Raw genomic sequence first — 19,946 nt, forward strand, 5'->3', positions numbered from 1 at the left:
GGAAGGACCAGATCAGAGCTGGTGCAAAGAGCAGAGGCAAGGACAACAGCACCCCCTGCACAGTGCTGAGTTAGCAGCATTGCATCCCCGTGGCCTCTTCAGCACTCACCCCATCAACTGCAGTGATGGTGAAGTCATAGGCAGACGTGCCCTCATCACGATCCAGCGGCTGCACAGTGCACAGCTCCCCTGTGTGCTTGTCAATGCTGAACTGCGTGGGGACAATGCTGCCGATGCCAGAACCAATGGAGTAGGACAGGGAGCCAAACGTGCCGCTGTCTGCATCTGTGGCTGTCACCTGGAGGAGGAAAGGCACTACATGAGCAGAGCTGGCATCACACAGACCACGAGCCAGACCCAGCCCATCACCACTCCACAACCAGCGCTGCCCTCTACTCCATGGTCCGCAAGCAGTGCACATCCCCAAAGCTGGCCATAGTAAAGCAGACTGACAGTTACCTCCTCAGCCCTGTGATTCTTCTCCCACACAAGCCACACATCCTCTGCAGCCCTCCTGGAAGAGAACAGGTCCCCCAGGGCTCATTGGCTGCAGGCAGTGCCCCAGGCAGTGCTACAGGCAGCCATGGGGCACCGAGGAGCAGCCCGTGCTGTCCTGCTCCCCTAAGGGGACACAGAGGTAGGGGAGCTGCATCATGCTTCTGTCCACAGTGCTGCCCTGGGTCACTGCACTACCAGAGTGCCTTGTCTCAGGTGATACCTTCCTTCTTGCACCCCTGGGGACACATCCATGACCCAGGTGAACAGACTTGCCTTAGCAAAGGAAAAGGCCATATGGAGGGGGTGCAGAAAGGCCAAGTCTCACACAGATGCCAAGGATCAAGCAGCCAAGCATCTCACTGCACCCAGCTTGGTCAGCCAGGCAGGGACAGCCCTGGCTCTCTGCTCCATCTTTTCTGCAAATCATAGAATAAAATCATAGAATTACAGAATCAACTGGGTCGGAAAAGAGCTTTAAGATCATCAAGTCCAGGTGTTGCCCAGCACTACCAAAGCCACCACTAACCCATGTCTAAACCTTCCCTGGTGCATCTTGAGGCTGTTTCTTGTTGTCCCATCCCTTGTTCCTTGGGAGCAGAGACCAACCCCCACCCCACTATAACCTTCTTTCAGGTGGCTGTAGAGAGCAGTAAGATGCTGAAGACAAAAACAGGAAGAAAACCATTCCCCTTTCACCATGGCCCTGGCCCTGCCTTGCTCCCAGAGATCTGTGCCCAGCAGCCCTGGGTTCTGAGGACGGTGACCAAGGATGGCATTGCCCTGCCAAACCCATGGCCCCCAGAGCAACTGGAGGATTAAAACCGCTCCCTGCCTCAAGGCTCCAGCTCCTCCTCGGGCTCTTGGCAGCGCCCGGGGCAGCAGAACACAGCTCCTGACCCCGGCCCCGCTGCCCGCCCGGGGGCTGCAGCTCTGCACGAGAACAAAGCTGGGGGCCGGAGCCAGGAGGGAGGCGGCTGGGCCAGCCGCGGGTGAAGCGGAGTTCAGGCCTCGTCAGCCACAGCTCCTCCCAGCAGCGCTGGGGCCTCGGCTCCCGTGAGCGAGCGCGCAGGAACGCGGCACCCGCGCCAAGGAGAGGGCCCGGCCGGGGGCTGCAGCAGCAGTCCTGGGGCAGGGCTGCACCTGAACCACCCGCCCCAGCAGTGGAGAGGCGGTGAGGGGCAGCACAGAGCATGGCAGGGCTGCACCCGACCCCCCTGTCCCAGCAACAGAGACACTGAGTGACAGCACAGAGCATGGCAGGGCCAGGCAGAGGTGGGACCTCCCCCCAGCCCCCCCTGCTCTGCACCCCAAGGAGGACAGGCAGGACCTGAAACAGCCCCTGGCCAGTTCTCCTGCCCAGTGACCCATATCCTCCATGGAGCAGAGGCAGCACCTCCTGCCCTGCAGTCCAAGGGAACGCCGGAGGGGAGCAGCTGAAAGCCCATGGACAACAAGCACCACACTCCCCTTACAGGGTATCCGCCCCCCGGCCCTGCAGCAGCTGCCAGAGGAAGCACCATGAAACAAGCTCCCCCCTCCCTGCTCCACTGCGGAGCACTGGGAGCCGCAGGTGCCGGGACAGCAGCCTGGCCAGGAAGCGATTTAGGAAAGTGGAGCCACCTGAGTTCCCATTCTCCGTCCCCCTGCCCCAGCCCCCTTTGCTGTGGGAGTAGAAACCTGACCTTACAGGTGTTGCTGGGAGCTGTACTCAGGTTACCTGGATTCTGGCTCCTTGTTGGATATTATTCTTGGGGCAACAGCTCTGAGTGGGATGCCATGCTTGTTTACCTGGCAGTGTTCTCTGCCACTGCAAGTGGAAATCACCCGAAACTGTCAGCTGCTACAGCGACTGGCATAGGCACAGTGTGGTTATTGAGCAACTTCCTTGTGCTTACCACACTGAAAGTGCTCTAAAATGCATGGTAGTTGCTTTAACACGCAGCACAGCAACAAGCTCCAGAGCAGAGTAAGGTAGTTTCCTCAGTTTCCTTGGACCAAGGGCTCTGGTGCTTCCAGAACAGCCTCACTTTCCCACCTTAACCACTCTCTGTTGCTATCCTAAGAAAGACACCCACAGGGAAAGCTAACTGAGCATCCAGCTTTCTGCCACAGAAGCAGGGTCAGATGTGGGGAATGGCAGAGCCGAGCTCTCACTATTGTGCAATGCAGCACCATCTCCCTGGCTGCTCCTGGTACCCAGAGCCATGTCCCTGAGGACTGTCTTGTGGAGCCAGCAGTCCAGCATCAGAGCCAAACCTGCTGTAGAGCCAGGGCAAGGCATCCTCAGAGAAGTTCTCCGTTCACATGTGTCCTGTGCTCCGTCCTGCTGTGGGACTCTGTGGACCAACAGTTCAATACAATCCTGCCTGTACAAGCCACACAGGGTCCAAAGAGAAGTCATGTCATTGCTACACCAGCACCAGTGCAACCGCCACTGCAGGCTTGTGCCTGGTCTTGGTCTAACTTGGAGGAGTGGTGCTAAATCAGGAAAAAATCAGGAAGAGCAAAGACGAGAAGGAGCAGCTCGGTGTGGGGCAGCCGGGCTTGGGTCCCTGCCGCTGCGTGGAGTGGAAGTGGAACACAGCAGAGCCAGATGTGAGCCCCAAAGGCAGTGAAGATCCAGCTGAAGTCAGGGTGATGTCTCCTGAGGCAGCACAGGGTCTGCTCAGACACCAGGTATGGGCAGGCTGGATCCATGGGCCAAGGCCAACTGTATGAGGTTCAAGAAGGCAAAGTGCTGGGTCCTGCACTTGGGCCTCAACAACTCCATGGAATGCTCCAGGCCTGGGGAAGAGCAGCTGGAAACTGCTCATGGAAAGGGCCTGGAGATAATGATTGATGGAGCTGAACATGAGCAGCTTGTGCCCAGGCAGGCAGGAAGCCCCCAGCATCCTGGCCTGGATCAGCACCAGAGCGGCAGCAGGGCCAGGGCAGGGATTGTGCCCCTGTGCTGGGCACTGGTGAGGCTGCACCTCGAATCCTGTGTTCAGCTCTGGGCCCCTCACTGCAAGAGAGACATTGAGGGGCTGGAGCGGGGCCAGAGAAGGGCAGCGGAGCTGGTGCAGGGCCTGGAGCCCAAGGGTGATGGGGAAGGGCTGAGGGACCTGGGGGGTTCAGTGTGGAGAAGGGAAGGCTCAGGGGGGACCTGATGGCTCCCTACAAGTGCCTGACAGGAGGATGGAGCCAGGAGGGGCTGGGCTCTGCTCCCAAGGAACAAGGGATGGGACAAGAGGAACCGGCCTCAAGCTGCACCAGGGCAGGTTTAGATGGAGCTGAGGAACAATTCCTGCCCCAAAGGGTGCTCAGGCATTGGAACAGGCTGCCCAGGGCAGGGCTGCAGGCACCGTCCCTGCAAGGGTTCACACCCCGTGGAGACGAGGCCTCAGTGCCATGGGGCAGTGGTGGCCTCGGCAGTGCTGGGGATGCTTGGACTGGATGAGCTTGAAGGTCTTTCCCAACCTAGTGGATTCTGGGATGCTGTGGCAGACACTCAGCCTCGCTGGCTGTGTCGCTGAGCCCTTGGTGCAGCCTACAGAGCACGTGCAGTCTGGGACATGAGGCACACCTTGAGCTGTGAGGAAAATGAACCCCAAAAGGGCTCATGGAGGCCTGCACTGAATTTTCCACTCTTAGCAATTTTTAAACCAAGTCTGGATATTTTTCTAGGGACTTTGCTGGAAGCCAGTGCAGGGCAGCCCCAGGCTCTGTATTTAGCACCCAGCCCAAATCATGGATCCACAGCTGGTTTTAGTGTAGCCTACTTATGAGGCTCCTGACAGTTTGCTGAGAAATAAGGGGGAAATGTCTAAATGCCAAGTTGTCCATGGTAGAGCCCAGGGAAACCTCCATTCAGGATTGTGCAAGGCCTGCTTCTTGAGTATGTGAAAGCAGGAGTCAAAGCTCTGAGCCCGAACGGAGCCCTTACAGCATCCTCACCACTGACTCCTCTGAGCATCCTGCAGGCTAAGACTGGCTGTTCCCAGAAGGAGCTGTGAGAGAAGAAAGGAGAGAAGGAGCAGGCTGCAACTGGGAACATGGCACCTGCATGAGCTTGCAGGGTCAGCATGCAGATACGAGATGCAGGCAGAGCTGTGGGGTCACCTCATCTACACAGCACACCTCAAAGCTCACAGCACCACCACGTTTACACCAGGCACAATGTGCATGTTGTGTTTCTGCCCAAGACTACGGGATGTGCAGCTGCAGGCCCACGTGTCTGGAGCAGGAGTGTTCACAAAGCACAAGTGCAGGGAGACTCCCTACACTGGTTGAAAACATCTTATGCCATGTTGTTGGACGGCGCGGATGCCTGAGCCCACCACTCTCTTCCAATGATGGGACTCCAGAGGGTGCTCCATGAGGCAGGGAGTATGGTGACCCTGGTGACCCTTATATCTAGAGTCCCGATGTTCCTATTCATAGACCCAGCCAGATGAGGAGTGAGAAGGAAGCCACGGTGAATTGTTTCTATAGTTCATAGAGCAAGTCCAGAGGAGGGCACGGAGCTGCTGCGAGGGCTGGAGCAGTTCTGCTCTGGAGCCAGGCTGAGAGAGCTGGGCTGGGGCAGCCTGGAGAAGAGAAGGCTCCCGAAGGGGAGACCTGAGAGCAGCTCCAGTGCCTAAAGGGGCTGCAGGAAACCTGGAGAGGGGCTTGGGACAAGGGCCTGTAGGGACAGGCCAAGGGGAACGGCTTTAACCTGCCAGAGGGGAGACTGAGATGAGCTCTTAGGCAGAAGCTCTTCCCTGTGAGGGTGCTGAGGCGCTGGCCCAGGGTGCCCAGAGAAGCTGTGGCTGCCCCATCCCTGGCAGTGTTCAAGGCCAGGTTGGACACAGGGGCTTGGAGTAAGCTGCTCCAGTGGAAGGGGTCCCTGGCAGGGGCTGGAGCTGGAGGTGCTTTAAGGTCCCTTCCAACAGAAACCATTCTAGGATTCTATGATTACATCCTCTGTTGAATACCTGCTTCTAATCACTGATACTACCCCTGAGTCTGATTGTGTCCTTGTAAGACCAAAGCATGGTTGTTCTCAGAAACCTTCTGTACTGATACTGGTGGGTGGACCAGGCAACCCATCCGCTTCCTGGATAAAGCAGCTGCATTGTCAGAGTGTTTTCTGGCCTGTACTTTCCTGTTCTATTCTGTAAGACCCCATTCCCCAACGGGAAATCCTTTGCCATGAGGGGATAAAGGCTGCATGAATGCATCCTGCTATTGCATATGGGAGAGCAATCAACTCCTTGGTCTTGGAGAAAGAAAGTGAGCCTCTGCGTCCTGCAGATCATCCTGTTCACGTGCAGGATGAGGAGGCACAGGGCAGTATAGGGCCAGTACTCCTGCCTACCTTTTGGCCCTGTTAAGATGTGCTTGGCTGCAAGCATGGTATTTCTCTGGAACCTGCTGCAGCTGTGCACAGCACATGGAGCATTACTCTCCCTCTATGCCTTTTCCTCTCATTCTGCCTCCCACATGCTCCTGACATAGTCTGGCCTTCACAGAGTCTCACACAGAGCCCACCCAGCCCAGAGCAGCACTGGTGTCCCCTATCACTGCACACTGTGCGAGCCATGATCGGGTCTGGCGTGCAACAGGCTGCTGCACCTCTGCCATGTACCATAGCACACCTCATCCCTACCTGCCTTTCGTGTCCCACACAGCTTCCTCATGCCCCATGACTCCTCATACAGATGTCCCCATGGGCACTAGGACTGATGCCTTTCTCTTATCACCCCAGTGAAAGGTCCATCCCCCCGTGCATTGCCAGGCTCCTCCACCACTCCCTATACAGGATATCCCCTGGACATAGAGTGGTACCCCACAGTTCTGCTGTGGCTGTGCAGAGCCAGGTCCTGACCATGGGCTGGAGAGCATGGCCTGGGCTTGAGGCACTTGGGCACCCCTCACGACTGCCTTCCCCTTGTAGGACAGTGAGTGAGGCAGTGCAGCGTGGCCTCAGCCTGCAAGCAGTGCCCTGGGCTGGCACCAGCTGGAGATGGGGTTCTCCAACAGTGCAGGGTCAACTAAAATGTGTAATTCCTGGCTTCAGGGCACAGTGATAGCGAATTGTACAGACTCAGAAAGAAACTGCCTGTGTTCACAGAGAAAAATTGCTCAAGGCTTTAAATTGAACAGCAGCAATGCTAGGCCAGGAAATCCCTGAGTTCAAGCTGCCAAGGAGGCAGCAGAACCTGAGAGAAGCCTCTGGATCATAGACCCTGGGTCTTACAAAGAATTTCAACTTCCCAGGCCAGGCAGGGTGACACACAGCTGTATCTGCTGCTCATGAGCAAGGCTGGGGATGCAGTAATCACTTGGCTGTAGTGACCATGAAGTAGTAGTGCTCAGGATCCTGGACCTCAAGAGAGACTTCAGCTTCTACAGGGAACAGGTAGGTGGGAGGGATGCCATGGGAGTCAGCTCTGAAGGCCAAGGGAGCTCAGGAAACAAGGCTTCAGGACAGCACACTCCAGCAGAACAGTCTATCCCAGTACTCAGGAAAAAGAGAGACATATCAGCAGATGGCCTCGGCTAAGCAGGGACCTTAGGGCTGAGCTGCAATGCAAAAAGGCAGCATATGGGAGGTGGGCACAGAGGCACATTGCAAAGCAGGAATTTATAAACATTGCCCAGGCATGCAAGGATGCTATTGGGAACGTCAAAATTCAAGTGGGTTTGAGACTTGCAAGGAAAATTGAGGGTGCTAAGAAGAGCCTCTGTCACTGCATTGGTGGTAAAAGGCTGAAGTGCCCATTTCAGAATGCAGCGGATGATTTAGTGACAACAGACACAGAAAAGACTGAGACACTTGATGCCTCTTCTACCTCAGTCTTCACCAAGAAGGTCTGCCAGGCCTTCCTGCTTTTTGGAAGGGTTCAGAGAACTGCCAGACAGGGATGAAGATTGAATCAGGATTTCTTGACTAAATTTCATCCCTATGAATCCATGGGACCCAACAGGCTGCATCAACTGATGCTGACAGAAATGGACTCAAAGGGCTGCTCTTTTGAATATGGTGGGGATCATGGGAGATCCCTGACAAGTGGAAGAAAGCCCACCTTCAGAAAAGGCCAGCAGGATGATTTACACTCTTGTCAGCCACACATCGGTCCCTGTGAGAATCGTAGAGCTAGTCGTCTTGGAGCATGTTTTTGGCCACATGGAGGAGCCTGGGAGGGGAACAGCCAGCACATATTGACCATCCTTCTTGCCTTCTGTGATGCAGTGATGGGGTCTGTGGTTGAAGGGGTGACAGCTGGGGATGACAACTGCCTTGACTTTTAGAAGGGTTTCGACACCTCTCCCACAGTCCTCCTGTCCAAAGGTGGGTAAAGCCCAGGTTGGAGCATTGGGCTCACAAAGTGGTGGTTCATGAGCTCTGATCTGCCTGGCAGTGGGTGATAAGTGCAGCAGCACAGGGACCAGCCTGAAGACTGTCTTGCTCCACACCTGCAGCAATAAGCCAGTGCAGGAACAGAGTGCCCACTCGTGGAGGGTAGAGGTGGAGCCAGCCTGGAGGGGAAGCGGCTGACATGCTCAAGGGCAGGACTGCAAAGCCAGGGTCGGGCAGGCGGGAGGAACAGCCTGACAGGACCTGCAGAGAACTCAGTGAGGACAATGCTGAGCTCTGCTCTGGGAAGCAGAACACCCCCGCACCAGGACAGGACGTGCTCATCCTGTTCACTTTCCATCTCCTGCAGCACTGCCTTGGCTTCACTGCTCCCCTGTGCTAAGCCCAGGCTGATCCCTAGCACTTCCTGAACTTCTGCCTTGGGTGTTTTCACAGTCCCAGCATGTGCAGGGTCCCTCTTTCATACAACTCTTTGCACTCCTGGATCCTAGCAAGTGTGCTTGTGCTGGCAAAGGCTGAGTTCCCAGGTGATACACAGCCAAAGGGAGAAAACATTCATTCAGGAAGGGAGAAAGAAGCATGAGCCAATCCCTTTCTCAAGGGCTGTGACAGACATCCACTGTATTTGGACTGTGTATTTTGGACTTTGCATCCACTGTGCCCTTCATGTTAATGTTGCAGTCCTAGTTCATACTTGAGTCCTAAACAGATAGGTCAGCAATTTGAAGGTTACTGGGACATAGGTTGTATGTTTGATTCTTATTGTTTCCTCCTTAAGTCAGACAAGGAAAATAAGAGAATACAAGAAAGAGCAAGTGACACACTGTGCAGCAGCACAAACCAAGAGCTTGGCTGCAAAGGAAATCCTGATGGAGGGGAATTAAGATTTTGCTTACTAAATAAGTGAGGCAAGAGCAGGCAGAGGCAGGGGGAAGCCAGGGGGGATATGCCACTTCAGTGTGAGGGATAGCCTGAACCAAAGTGGTTCAGATCCTGGTGCTGCTGAGGAAAGCAGACAACCTGGAGATCCAGTTGGAGGGCAGGGGTTGGAGGCTGATTGCAGGGTCAGAAACCAGCAGCATCCTTGAGGGAAAGCTGTATTTCACTGAGACGTTGCCAACAATGTTTAGTACAGGCAGTTGTTCCCCAGCGCTGCAGCAGGTCCCAGAGCAGGACAGGGACAGGGGACGAAGGCACTCAAGTGCTGGCCGCTGCTGGGTGGGCAGTGAGCCCTTACAGACAATCCCAGCAGGATGTTTTGCACATTGGGAGCCTCTCTACAGCTAAAGAAGTTGTCTGCAACCACTAGAAAAAGGCTGAGGATGTTCTCAAGTCCGTATCCATGACAAACAGTGAATATTGAGAGATAGGATTAGCCAGATACTGTAAACTTAGACTTAGGAGTATCAAGACAGTCATGTGAATGCTTGTATGTACAAGGCAGGAGCATGCTAACTGAAAAACACACCAAAGTGCAAAATGTTAAGTTTAAATAGCTACAGTTTGGCACAATCACTATCTATGCTCCAGGGAGGAGGGTTGGGAAAGGCCTAAGGATGAGAGGCAGAGGGAAGAGGGACAGGACAGTAAATGCAAAAGGAACTGCACAGTGTAGAGGTAGCATACAGCTGGGAAATGCTATAGTTGGTTTTGCATTAAAAATCATAGAATCATAAAACAATTTGGGTTGGACCTTTAGAGCTCATCTAGTCCATCGCCTCTGCAATTAATAGGGACATCTTCAACCAGATCAGGTGGCTGATGTCAAATCAGGAAAAGAAACTGGGTTAAAGTAAGACAAAATCTATTATTCCTTCCTACACTGGGTGCAAATGAAATGGCATGTGCCCCTTGGGAACCAAGACCATGTTAAGGAACCCAAGAGATAAACCTGATGCTGTGTTTTGAAGATTCGTCTTTGATAGGTATAGAAGAGGCTGCTACCATGGGTTGGGGGGAGGGCTCAGGGAATACACCTGGGACATTTTCTGCTGAAATCACTAACTGATCACTGAAATGACATGAAAACATGTCTGTCTGCATTCAGTTCCCAGCTGGGTTTGGATCTAGCAGGGAATGTCAAAGTCAAGAAGAAGGGCTTCTCTACATCCTAGGTAACAAAAGGAAGGCTAGAGAAGTTGTAGGCCCACAGCCAAAGGAGATGGGGGACACAGGACACATAAAAGATTGGGGTACTTAATGCCTTCCTTCCCTCAGACTTTACTAGTAAGGCTGGGCTCCAGGAGTCCCAGAGGCTGAGGCAAGGAAGATGCTTCCTTGGTTGAAGAAGATCAGGTCAGTGGATTCTCAGGCAAACTGGACATATGTAAGTCCACGGACCCGGATGAGATGTACCCACAAGTGCAAAGGGAGCTGGCAGATGTCATTGCAAGGCCACTCACAAGAATCTTCGCTCAGACATAATGGTTGGGAGAAGTGCCTGAAGACTGCAGGAAAGTAAATGTCACTCCTGTCTTCAAGAAGGGTAAGCAGGAGGACCCAGCTAATGACAGACCAGTCAGCCTCACCTTGGTCAGGGAACATGAGGGAAAAGCTAACACTGGAAACTGTTTCCATGCACATGAAGGACAAAAAAATCATCAGAAGTAGACTACATGGCTTCACCCAAGGGTGAACTTGATAAATGACTGGCCTGGAAGATGAAGGAAAAGCAGTGGCTATTGTCTACCTGGACTGCAGTAAGGCCTTTGACACTGACTCCCATCAGCTACTCACAGATAATGAAGGAGCTGGATGAGCAGACAATGGGGTGGATTGAAAACTGGCTGAATAGCCTGGCCCAGAGAATGGTGATCAGCAGCACAGTATCTGCTTGGAGGCCAGAAGCTAGAGCTGTAGCCCAGGGCTCAACACTGCGTCCAGCCCTGTTTAATATCCCATCCGTGATCTGCATGATGGGCCAGAGCGCACCCTCAGCACATTTGCTGATGACACCAAACTGCAGGGAGTGACTGATAGGCTGCAGGGCTGTGCTGCCATCCTGAGCAACAGCGAACTGGGCTAACAGGAACCTTGTGAAGTTCAACAAGGGAAACTGCAAAGTCCTGCACCTGAGGAGGAACAAACCCATGCAAGAGTCCATGCTGGGGGCCACCAAGTGAGAAGGCAGCTTGGCAAGAAAGGGCCTGGGCTTCCTGGTGGACACCAAGTCAAAGATGAGCCAGGAGTGTGACCTTGCTACAAAGGTGAATGGAATCCTGGAGGACTGCTGCCAGGAGGCTGAAGGAGGTGAACTTTCCTTCTGCTCAGCACCGGGGAGGCCACAGATGGAGTGCTGGGTCCAGTGTTGGGCTCCCCAGTATAGGAGAGAGATGGGCATACTGAAGAAAGTCCTGTGAAAGGTTACCAAGGTGATGAAGGGACTGGAGCATTTCTGCTGTGAGGAAAGGCTGAGAGATCTGGGACTGTTCAGACTGGAGAAGAGAAGGATAGGGGAGTGATATCATCCATACATGAAAGAAGACAGCAAGAGGACAGAGCCAGGCTATTCCCAGTGCAACAGGCACAAACTGGAACCCAGGAGTTTCCCTCTGAACATCACAAAGCCCTTTTCCACTGTGCAGGTGACCAAGCTCTGGCACAGGTTGCCCAGAGAGGTGGTGGAATCTCCATCCTCACAGGTACTGAAAAGCTGTCTGGACATGGTTCTGGGCAACCATCTCTGGATGGCCCTGCTTGAGCAGGAGGGGTTGTACTAGATTACCTCAAAAGGTCCCTTCCAAACTCAACCATTCTGTGATCTCCAGCCAAAGGCCCTCCTGAAGCTCCCAGTTCCCCATTTAGCTACAGTCCTTCTGAGGGAGCTGATCTGCACCACAGCGCTGACAGCAAAGTGCAGCAGCACCTACCTGCCCCTTCTTCCCTGCAGGTTTGGTGAGAAGACTTCACTTGTGTACCCTGTACCTACTAGCAGCATCTGGGCAGAAGAGCACCTCATGGGAGCGCTGTCACCAAAGCAGAGTAGAAGTGGATGACAAAGAGCAGCAAAGATGGCTCAGGGTTAGGCAGAAAGAAACCAGAGCACCAGTCGTGGGGAGCTATGGCTGCTGTGAGGGAAGGAGCCAAGTGTGCCTCTTCCCACTGCACGCAGAACTGGGAGGACAGAGGTGGGCATCGAGGCCTTGTTATTTCACACCCTCCTCCGAGTCCCCCAGCAGGACAGGAGGAACAAGTGGAGCCAAGGCACCACAAAGCTCTTTCCTTCCCCAGGGATGGAGATGGATGGAGAAGCACAGCCCCACTTGGGCGTCCTCAGCTATAGAAGTCAAGGCTTCTTATTCCCACAGACCCATCTGGAGAACGGTGCCAGAGCCCCTCAACCACAGCCAACCTTTGTGCTTCCAGCCTCACTGCTGACCCTCGTGTGCCCTACACAGCCCATGGCGTGGGAACGGACGGAGGGCTTCTCAGCAGCTTGGGCCTCCACGTTCTGGCTATCCTCCCCACCTCCAGCGCGCAGTCAGCAGCAGGGAGCGCATCTGGAGCCCTGCCCTGGCTGGATCTCTGCTACGCACATGTTACGCTGTGGCTTTGGCAAACATCTGGCTCTGGGCTCCCGCCCCTCCGAGTGACGGCTCTTGGTGGGAGAGGAGGGGAGGCTGGCGCCAGTGTGGTCAGCGCTCCCACGCACGGCTCCCTTCCCTGCGCGTGTGCCAGGCTCCTGCCCGCCCAGCCCTGGCACCGCCGCTGACCCGCGAAACGCAGCCGGGAGTGGCCGCGGCTATTTCAGGAGCCGGCCCTGGCTCCCGGGCTGCCCCCGGCCTCGGGGGAGCGAGCGAGGTCAGGGCTCGGCCCCGGCCACGTTCTGCACGCGCGGCCGAGGCGAGGGTCGGACCCTCCGCGTCCGCAGGGAGCCCTCGGCACTGCCGGCTCCGCACAGCCCAGCGGCTGCAGGGCAGGGTGGGGGCAGCCCCACAGCCACGAACCGGCAGGGGCAGGGCTGCCACAGCCACACACAGCAAGGGATGGAGAATGAGGGCAGCCTCTGGCCTCCAGCACTGCCTGGGGATGGGGAGAAGCCCTCAGTTTTCCAGAGGAGGGGCAGCAGCTTAATCCCAGCCATTGGCAGGGAGGCAGGACTGTGGAGGGTGAGGCTGGGAAATGGGCTGCAGGAGCCTGGGAGTGAAGGCTGCTCCCGGGAGTCCCGGAGCCGCTGAGCAGAGGGGCAGTGAGGCACAGAAGGACAGGGAGCAAGGCTCAGACACGGGCACTGTGGGGCAGCAGGGCAGTGGAATGGGAGCTACAGGGCACTGGGACCCGCAGCAGAGTGTGCTGGACTTTGGGGGCTGAGCAGGGCAGAAACCTGGGCCTCCACAGAGGAAAACTACTCAAGGTGGGGGCTTGAGTAGGGCAGCAGCAGAGCAGGATGGGAAGTGACAGGGTCAGGCCATGGTATCCTGGAGGGCACTGATGCCAAGGACCCCAAACCGGGGTGTTCAGCTGGGGTCTGGCTGTGCAGAGCTCATGGAGCAGATCTACACCATGAAACAGACACAGCTGAGCAAGACACACTGGTGAGAGCGGGGCTCAGGGAGGCAGGAGGCGGCGCATGCCAGGGAGGGTGCCCAGGGATAGAGAGCAGGAGGAGGCCGTGGTGTCCGTGTAGGTGAGCAAGGACTGTGGGAGGAAGAGGAGCTCCAAGGCCTGGTGCTGGAGCAGAGGTGAGGGGGAAGGGGCAGCTGTGAGGGGGCCGGGGCTGGCGCAGAGGAAGGAGGGAGCCATGGAGGGGCTGAGGGGAGGAGCAGAGCATGGGGGGAGCTGAGCGTGAGGGGCTGGGGCCTCTCGGCTGCAGTGGAAAAGCTGCTGCAGCTCCAGGGGAAATGCTACTTGAATTAATCATGGCGCTGGCTGCTGTGCCAAGCCCAGGAGGAGGCTGCTGGCAGCACGAGGAAATAACTTTCACAGGAATTTGGAACCAATGCAGCTCTTCTGGCGGTAACAGCAGCATCACCTCCCCCACAGCCTCCCCACGGCCCAGTGGCTCCCCCCTGTCCCCACTCCCTGGAGCATGGTGCTCCCTCCCCTCCTGCTCCCCAGCAGGCTCACCCCTGGCTCCCTGCTTGTTTCTGAGGAGGGGGAGGCCTAATGGATGTCGTGCAAAGGCCTGAAAATAGGTTAGTGCTGAATCCTCATCCCAAGGAAACGAATGCACACAGTAACATCCTCCCCACCTCCTGCCACTCTCTTGGGCAACAAAGTCTGTCAGTGTTAGTCCTCCTGCTCTCCCAGTCCCCATGTGTGGCTATTCCTGTGTCCTCTCACATCTGCCCCCTTCAGTAGCAAACCCCAATGTATCAGGATTATCTGTCAAGACTCACTAATACAGTGGATGTGGCCTAATGTAGCCTACAGCACTTCATGCAGGTCTTCCTATCTGGGGCACAGCCCAAGAGGCTGTCCCAGTGCTGTGCATGTGTCACAGCCAGTCCCACAGAACCACAGCTTGGTACTCAAGCTTCAAAACTCAGCAGGCACACCCTAAAAACACAAGGAGTCTATGTTAGGTGTGTTGCTTTTTCCTCAACAACTGTGTGTATCGATGCGGAGGAAATACGTAAACCTTGGTTCCAAAATCATTAATATTGGATCTGTGCAAGAATCAATAATCCACCTCTCATCTCATTCACATTTCTGTCAAATCGGCCTGTGCTTACAACATGGGTTTACATAGCTCTTTGTGCTTTGTGCTGCCTGCCAGAGGACAGAGAGTATTTGATTTAGTATGGAAAGTTAGAAAGGCCCAGAAAGGCAGTATCTGACCATGCATGCAGCTTAATGGTACAAAGTCAAATGTTTAAAACAAATGTAAGGCAGCACCTGAATGTACACCAGAACACTGCTCCACATCGTGTAACCATAGCGTTAGAATGTAGTCTGATGAGTCCTAAAGCTTCTCCATTATTAGCTCATGGCCACAGAGAGAAAAGAGTCAGTGACTGGGAAAACCAGCCAGTGGCTATCCCTTGCTCTGCTTTCTGCTGATGTGATGTTCACCAGCTCCCTGGGCATCTTCTCCACTGGTTTTTCTCTCTCTCAGAATCAAACTGTGTGTTTGCTATTTCCTTTGCTCATCCAGAGTCTGCTGCTGTGGGACCTGGCCCGTGATAAACACGAGTAATAAATAAAGATGTTATGAGATTCTTTTTCGTTCTCAGCCCAGCAACATGCTCTGCTCATCTCTGTTCACACACCAAACACAAAGAGTGACCTGGCAGAGAGGAGGAGGTTTGCAAGGGAGCAGGAGACTTGTAATGCTCTTCAAGTCTCTCTGGTCATCCACATGGACTCCCCGTTTCCCCACCGTTCTGTCCTGCTTACAGAGAGCAGACATCACCATCTGAATATAGACCTGGTCCTCCCAGGGTTTTTTGCTTAAAACCATGGCACATGGAGAATAGAACCATTCTGTTCTGTGCTGACCTTGGAGGCTGTCCTGTGTCCTGCACATCACGCTGTCAAGACCTGCCCATGGCCTAAGCTCTCATGACCATCATGTGGGTCTTTAATCCCCCAGGGCAGAATGAGCCTTGATGCCTACAAGCCACGGACAGATGGAGCCAAGTGGACACATTGCACACAAGCTCTGGGGTGGCTGACACAGCTGACATGGGTGAGCCCGTGGGAAGCGCTGCTGGCTGCTGGCCCTGCAGACACTGACAGCACCTCTAAGCCCTCCTGTTCAGGGCAACAGAGGTGGACTTTAGAGGTTGGACTTAATGATCTTAAAGGTCCTTTGCAGCCTGGTTGAGTCTGTGCTTCGATGACTGCGGCTGAGGGGCGGCCACACTGGGCATATGTGCTGCGAGATGCGGGCTCCCTGCCCTGGCTCTGCCCAGCTCCCCAGGCTGGCTCGCTCCTGCTGCGGCCCGGTGCCGAGCCGGCAGCCTCCCAGCCTCCTTTCCCATCCTCTCACGTTTCCCGGCTCAGAGGAAGCAGCAGCAGATGTGTGAGCTGTTTGCTTTGTGCCGAGGCCACGCGGGAGTTACCTGCGCTCAGCCCAGATGCGCCGTTTCCAAACGAAACACAGGGCCTGAGCCAAGACCATCGAAATCTGGCTGAAGCCTCAGTCACCGCCGGGCCAGCACCTTCCCCTGCACGGCGCAGAGCCCGGCTGGCCCCTGTGCGGCTCCGGCCTCCCTGTGGCCAGGCAGCTTCCAGTGCCATCCTCATGGCCCTGCCGGCTCCTCCGCAAGCCCCGCTCTGCCTCCCCTCGCTCACTCGCAGGCAAGAGCCCAGCCGCCATCTCCGATTGCATTTCCAGAACGGCTTCCCACCCGGCAAGCGGCACTGAGCAGGAAGGCACGGAGAAGGAGAGAGGAGAGAGAGGGGGGCCTCCCTTCGGGGGCTGCCGCAGCCGAGACATCCCTGCACACGCCTGGGGCCTCCGTGCTTCTCCACTAAACCCACCCCTCACGCCTTCCCCATCTCTGCTCCTAGCCCTGTCCCTGTCTCCATCCCCCCCACCTCAGACATGTGCACTGGTGCCCTACACAGGCCAAACCCGTGTCATCCACCACCCAAATCTGCCTCCTCCTCTCTTGCCCACTGTTTCTGCCCAGACTTCCTCCAGTCCCACTCTGATCCATCCTCTACCCCGCAGATCTGCCCCATCCTGCACTCACCCCTGCCCCATGTTCCCTCTCTATTCTGGCCTTTGCTCCCACCCAGTTCGTTCTTCCCCCACACTCCTGTCCCATGCCCTGCACTCACCCATCCCACAAGCCCCTCTCCAGCACTCCCGTCCCATTCCATCAGTCCCCTCCACTGACACACCCTACGTGCCCCACACTCACCAGCCCACTGTGCGCCAGCAGTGCACCCACAGCACACCCATAGGCTGGTTTGTCTCACCAGCTCCCCTTCCTCCTCCAGGCCCATCTCCTTGGACAGGCTGCAGGACCTCCTCTTGCCTTGTCTCATGGATTCCTGCTCCCCCACACCCCCTCCTCCTCGCCCCATAGGAACTGCTCACCACTGGACCCCAGAGCTCCTCACGGCCCCTGCCAGACACCCAGCACCCCACTACCCCCGCACAGAAGTGCCCAAACCTCACTGATGCCTGGCCCACCGGGCAGCCTGGGGGTACCTGGGCTGCACTGCTGCAGTGGCTCCCCACGCCAGCCCCAAGCCCTGTGCCCAGCCTGGCTGCACCCCTGCCTCCAGCAGCCCCTGTGCCCGGGCCCGAGCTGCCATTGAAATGGCGAATGCAGGGAACAGACCAGAGACAAATACAAAAGTCATCACTGGCACAGCTCGGGGGCCTCAGAACCTGCGGAGGGGCAGGACCTCTCCCGGCCTTGCCTCAGACCACAAAGCTGATGCAGCACGTGCCTCACCTCGGATCCTTAAACTGGGGAAGTTCAGGTTAGATCCTAGGCAGAAGCTCTTCCCTGTGAGGGTGCTGAGGCGCTGGCACAGGGTGCCCAGAGAAGCTGTGGCTGCCCCATCCCTGGCAGTGTTCAAGGCCAGGTTGGACACAGGAGCTTGGAGCAAGCTGCTCCAGTGGAAGGGGTCCCTGCCCAAGGCAGGGGTTGGAGCTGTAGGAGCTTTAAGGTCCCTTCCAATCCAACCCGTTCCAGGATTCTATCTCTCAGGTCCTGTTTCCAATGTAATATAACATTGTATCTGCTGTGCAGAAACAATGCCACTGCTCACAACCAGCCTTACAAACACTGATGAACCTGGGCTGACAGGTTCATTCTCACAGGGTGGAGAGAACACAGCAGCTTCCCAGACGTCTCACCCATATTCCTGAGCACCATTTTGAGTGGCCTGGCTTGCAAGGCAACTCCTTACTTGTGCAAGCCAGGCCTGGCACAGTGAGCCCTAGCCTTAGCTGAGGTCACCCCCATGCTTTGCACAAAGGACATCCTTGAGGTGTGCCCAGATCATCAGTGATGCCGCCCAGTACTTGCATGCAGAAGGAGTGTAACAGTGCTCTGCTCCGTTCCTGAGCACACGAATCTCTCTTCCAGCATTCCTCATGCAACTGTTGCCCATCTAAGCCCTGACAACTGCACCAAACAGCCTTCAGTGGCAGGTCCTCCATCCCAAGCCTGTCACAGCCCTGGCAGTGCTCTCCTCAAGCTTAGCTCCTGACAGTTGCACCTACCTGTAAGAAGCAGGTCCCAGTAGGGGTGTTCTCCTTCAGGGACATGTTGTAGAAGTTACTCCTGAACACCGGCTCATTGTCATTGACATCCTGGAGGGCCACACGCACCACAGCCGAAGAGGAGAGGGGAGGGGTTCCCCTGTCTGTGGCCAGCACTGTCAGCTGAGGCTGAGGATCCTTCTCATAATCCAGTGGGGCAGCAGTGGTGATGATCCCTGTGGCAGGGTCAATGGCAAACCAGCTGGAGTGGACATCCTGGCCATGCACAATGCTGTACCGCACCTCCCCATTGGGACCCTGGTCCTTGTCACGAGCTGTCACCTGCAGCACAAAACTGCCTGGGTACACCACCTCAGGGATGCTCTGTTTGTACTCCTGCTGGTCAAAGAGCGGAGGGTTGTCATTGATATCCATCACTTGCAGCACAAAGGCTGATTCTGCCCGGAGAGGAGGAGTTCCTGAGTCAGTAGCTGTCACTCGCAAATCGTAGGAGTCTCTTTCTTCCCGATCCAGAAGCTGGTCCACACAGATCAGGTAGATGATGTTGTCCTTGGTAGTGAGGGCAAACTTGCCATCCCCTCCCTCCAGTGTGACATTGACATTGGAGTACTCACCATAGTCTGGGTCAGAAACAGAGATGCGTGCCACATACTGGCCGGGCTGGGCTCCCTCGGAGATCTGTGGGGAGCCATCCTCACTCAGGAAAATGATAGTCATGGTGGGCTGGTTGTCATTGTAGTCACGCACATGAATAGTGACAAAGGCTGTAGTGACCTCAGGATGAACAGCCTTGTCCCTTGCCTGTACCACCAGCTCATGCACCTTTCTTACTTCGTAGTCCAGACCCTTGTTGAGCTTGATGACTCCGGTCCGTGAGTCAATGGTGAAGTACTGGTCAGGATCGCTCTGCCGACGGTTGATCTCATAAATCACATCCCCGTTGTCACCTTCATCTGCATCAGAGGCAAAGACCTGCAGGATGCTGCTGCCAGGTTTCAAATTCTCTGAGATAAGAGTGTGATAGCGGCTCTGGTTAAAGCTAGGAGCATTGTCATTGATGTCCTGGATGGACACATCCAGCGTCATCTGGGTGCTGCGGGGAGGAGAGCCACCATCGTAGGCTTCCAACAGCAGTGAATATGATGAACGGTTCTCCCGATCCAAGATGTTGCTGACTACCAGGTCCAAATAGAGGACCCCGTTGGGTCCTCGACGTGTCTCCAGGCGGAAGGCCTGCCCCACATTGTCTCCCTTAATCACATAGCCCTGTGTATTGAGTAGGCCGCTGTCAGCATCAAAGGCTGGGTCCAAGGGAAATCTGCTGCCAATGGGTGTGTGCTCTGGGATCTGGAAGGTGCTGTGTTGTCTGGGAAAGGCTGGAGCATGGTCATTGATGTCGTTCACTTGGATGTTCACTTCTACTGTGATGCCCTCTGGGGTAACAGCAATGAAGCTGTAGCGATCTCGAGTCTCTCGGTCTAAGACACGAGCTGTTTTGATGATACCGGTGTTCTCATCTATCCCCAAATCAGTGGTGACACCGCTGCCCTCCTGTGCAGAGATGAAATACATGTAGGCACTGGTTCCCGGAGGCAGGCCAGCACTGATGTCCCCAATGATGGTGCCAGCTGGCTGCTCCTCATCTATTTGTAGATCCAGGGTGCCCAGGACAGCAGAGCCCTTCCCTGCTCTCAGGCCTCCAAGAATTAGCAGCTCCAGCAGAAGCATGGCTGACCCCTTCATCTGTTCCATTGCTAGTGACTTGCAGAGTAGAGGGTGGCTTGATCTCCTTTAATCCTGCATGGAATGCAGACCAGAGGATGCTGGTTAAGAGGGAGCAGCAAAGGAAGGACAGGGATAAAAACAGTGGGGAGGGAAAGCCTGTCACATACGTGCCACCCCATTGCTCTGTATCACCTACCCCTTGCACAGACTGAATGTGAAAATGTGTCAGAGCATAGGGTGCCCAGAGTG

The 19,946-nt window shown here is 55.5% G+C and overlaps 1 protein-coding gene across 1 annotated transcript in view; it reads right to left on the reverse strand.

The window, feature by feature from the left end:
- DCHS1 (dachsous cadherin-related 1) overlaps nt 1-19,724 on the reverse strand; it is a gene marked incomplete at both ends in the record, with an annotated part of 44,123 nt that extends 24,399 nt beyond the window's left edge. Inside the window, 2 exons of the mRNA XM_080612281.1 lie at nt 110-298; nt 17,973-19,724. Of these exons, the coding sequence (XP_080468407.1) occupies nt 110-298; nt 17,973-19,724 (1,941 nt within the window). The remainder of the gene's footprint in view (nt 1-109; nt 299-17,972) is intronic.
- Between the last annotated feature and the right edge of the window lie 222 nt (nt 19,725-19,946).

The sequence above is a fragment of the Psittacula echo genome, assembly GCF_963264785.1.
Source record: "Psittacula echo genome assembly, chromosome: 3".
NCBI classification, from domain to species: domain Eukaryota; kingdom Metazoa; phylum Chordata; class Aves; order Psittaciformes; family Psittacidae; genus Psittacula; species Psittacula echo.